The 1,569-nt window shown below is 26.7% G+C and overlaps 2 protein-coding genes across 2 annotated transcripts; one reads left to right on the top strand and one right to left on the bottom strand.

The window, feature by feature from the left end:
- Positions 1–26: 26 nt before the first annotated feature.
- Positions 27–785, top strand: Chro.40169 (hypothetical protein). Its single annotated transcript, XM_659939.1, has 1 exon — positions 27–785. One exon carries the CDS (start codon positions 27–29, stop codon positions 783–785), a length of 759 nt encoding a protein of 252 aa, XP_665031.1.
- Positions 786–837: 52 nt separating this feature from the next.
- Chro.40170 (small subunit DNA primase) lies at positions 838–1,416 on the bottom strand. Its single annotated transcript, XM_659938.1, has 1 exon — positions 838–1,416. The coding sequence occupies one exon, from the start codon at positions 1,414–1,416 to the stop codon at positions 838–840; it is 579 nt and encodes a 192-aa protein (XP_665030.1).
- Positions 1,417–1,569: the final 153 nt, after the last annotated feature.

The raw sequence follows: 1,569 nt of genomic DNA, 5'->3' as shown, positions 1-1,569 counted from the left end.
TTGCTGCAACAGGAGTATCAGTGGAAATGCAAGCAAAAAGTAATATTGTTAAGAAATTGAAGCTTGTTGGTGAACCTAAAAAGATACATAAGAATACAGCATTTATTTACAAAATGTTTAATAGTGATTTAGAAGTTTCAAAGTTTATTGGAGCTAAAATTCAAACGGTTAGTGGAATTAGAGGACAAGTTAAAAAAGCTATAAGTACTCATGGACTTTTTAGAGCAACTTTTGAAGATAAAATACTCTTATCAGATATTGTATTTTGTAAAACATGGGTTTCTATGACTCCAAGAGAATTCTATAATCCAGTAATAGATTTACCAACATGGAGAAGAATGAGAACTCAAGCTGAATTAAGAAGAGAATTAAATATTCCTTTAGCAATTAAAGCAGATTCTGAGTATGTAACTAAACAAGATAGACCCGAAAAGAAGAGATTTAATAGTGTACCAGTACCAAGTAAATTAGAAAAAGAATTACCATATGCTTCAAAAACAAAGAATGATTCTAAGAAGATAAAAGATAAGAATCAGGTAGCTGTAATAAAGAGTACATTTGAAAAAAGAGTAGCTAATTTATTCCAAAGACTATCAACTATTCAAAAAGAAAAGACTGCTAAACGTATTGAGAAGAAGAGAATTAAGAGAGAAATTAATATTAAGAGAAGACAACCATTAGAAAGAATAAGAGAAGCTAAGAATGAGGAGAGGAAGAAGAGAAGATATGCATTACAAGGTATAAAGATGGATAAACAGAGAAGAAAATTGATGATGAAGGATTAATAAGAATATAAATGAGATCAATTTAATCTATTTAGTAATCTTTAATTATTTATTAATGAATTAGTTGTAACATAATATTGTATTCTTCTTGTTCTTTCTTAGTATCTTGAATTAAATTATCAACAAAATTATCCATAAATTGAATATATTTACTTATACTTGAAGGTATTGTATAAGTTGTTGTATTTGATTTAATATCTTTTTGACAAATATTATTGTCATAATCATTTCTAATACTAGTAAGTGTAGGAACAGTTTTTGGATTAAAATTAAAATTTTGACTTGTATCAATAGGAATACAAAGTCTACCAGTAGAATGATGAATACAAAAAGGAGCTTTTAAAAGATGTCCAAGATCTTTACTGACATTAATATCTAATCTTGGATAACTATAAGCAAATACAATTTCTTTAAGAAGAGTAAGATGGGATTTATCGGATGATTTTTGTAAAGTATTAGAAAGAAAATCCCAGAATTCAAGACATGTAAAATCAGATGTTTTTTGAATCCAATTTTGAACAGTTTGATATACTTTAGTATCTTCAGAAAGATGATTTAATACCTTTTCAATATGAATAGAATTGTGATCAAAAATTTGTTGGTTTTCTAGTATTTGATCAAAATATTGCATGCAAATAATAAAACATCTATCTATAAATGGATGAGATTTAATCCCATTTTGATTATTTGAAGTCTTTAAATTAACTTTCTTTTTTCTATTTTCATTACCAGTAACCAATGTTAAATAATCAATAATAGCAGTTCTTGGTTCAGAAGGTAGGAG

Source organism: Cryptosporidium hominis (assembly GCF_000006425.1).
Source record: "Cryptosporidium hominis TU502 chromosome 4 CHRO014084, whole genome shotgun sequence".
Lineage (NCBI taxonomy): Eukaryota > Apicomplexa > Conoidasida > Eucoccidiorida > Cryptosporidiidae > Cryptosporidium > Cryptosporidium hominis.
The sequence above is the reverse complement of the archived record's forward strand: the minus strand, read 5'-3'. Positions and strand labels throughout refer to the sequence as shown.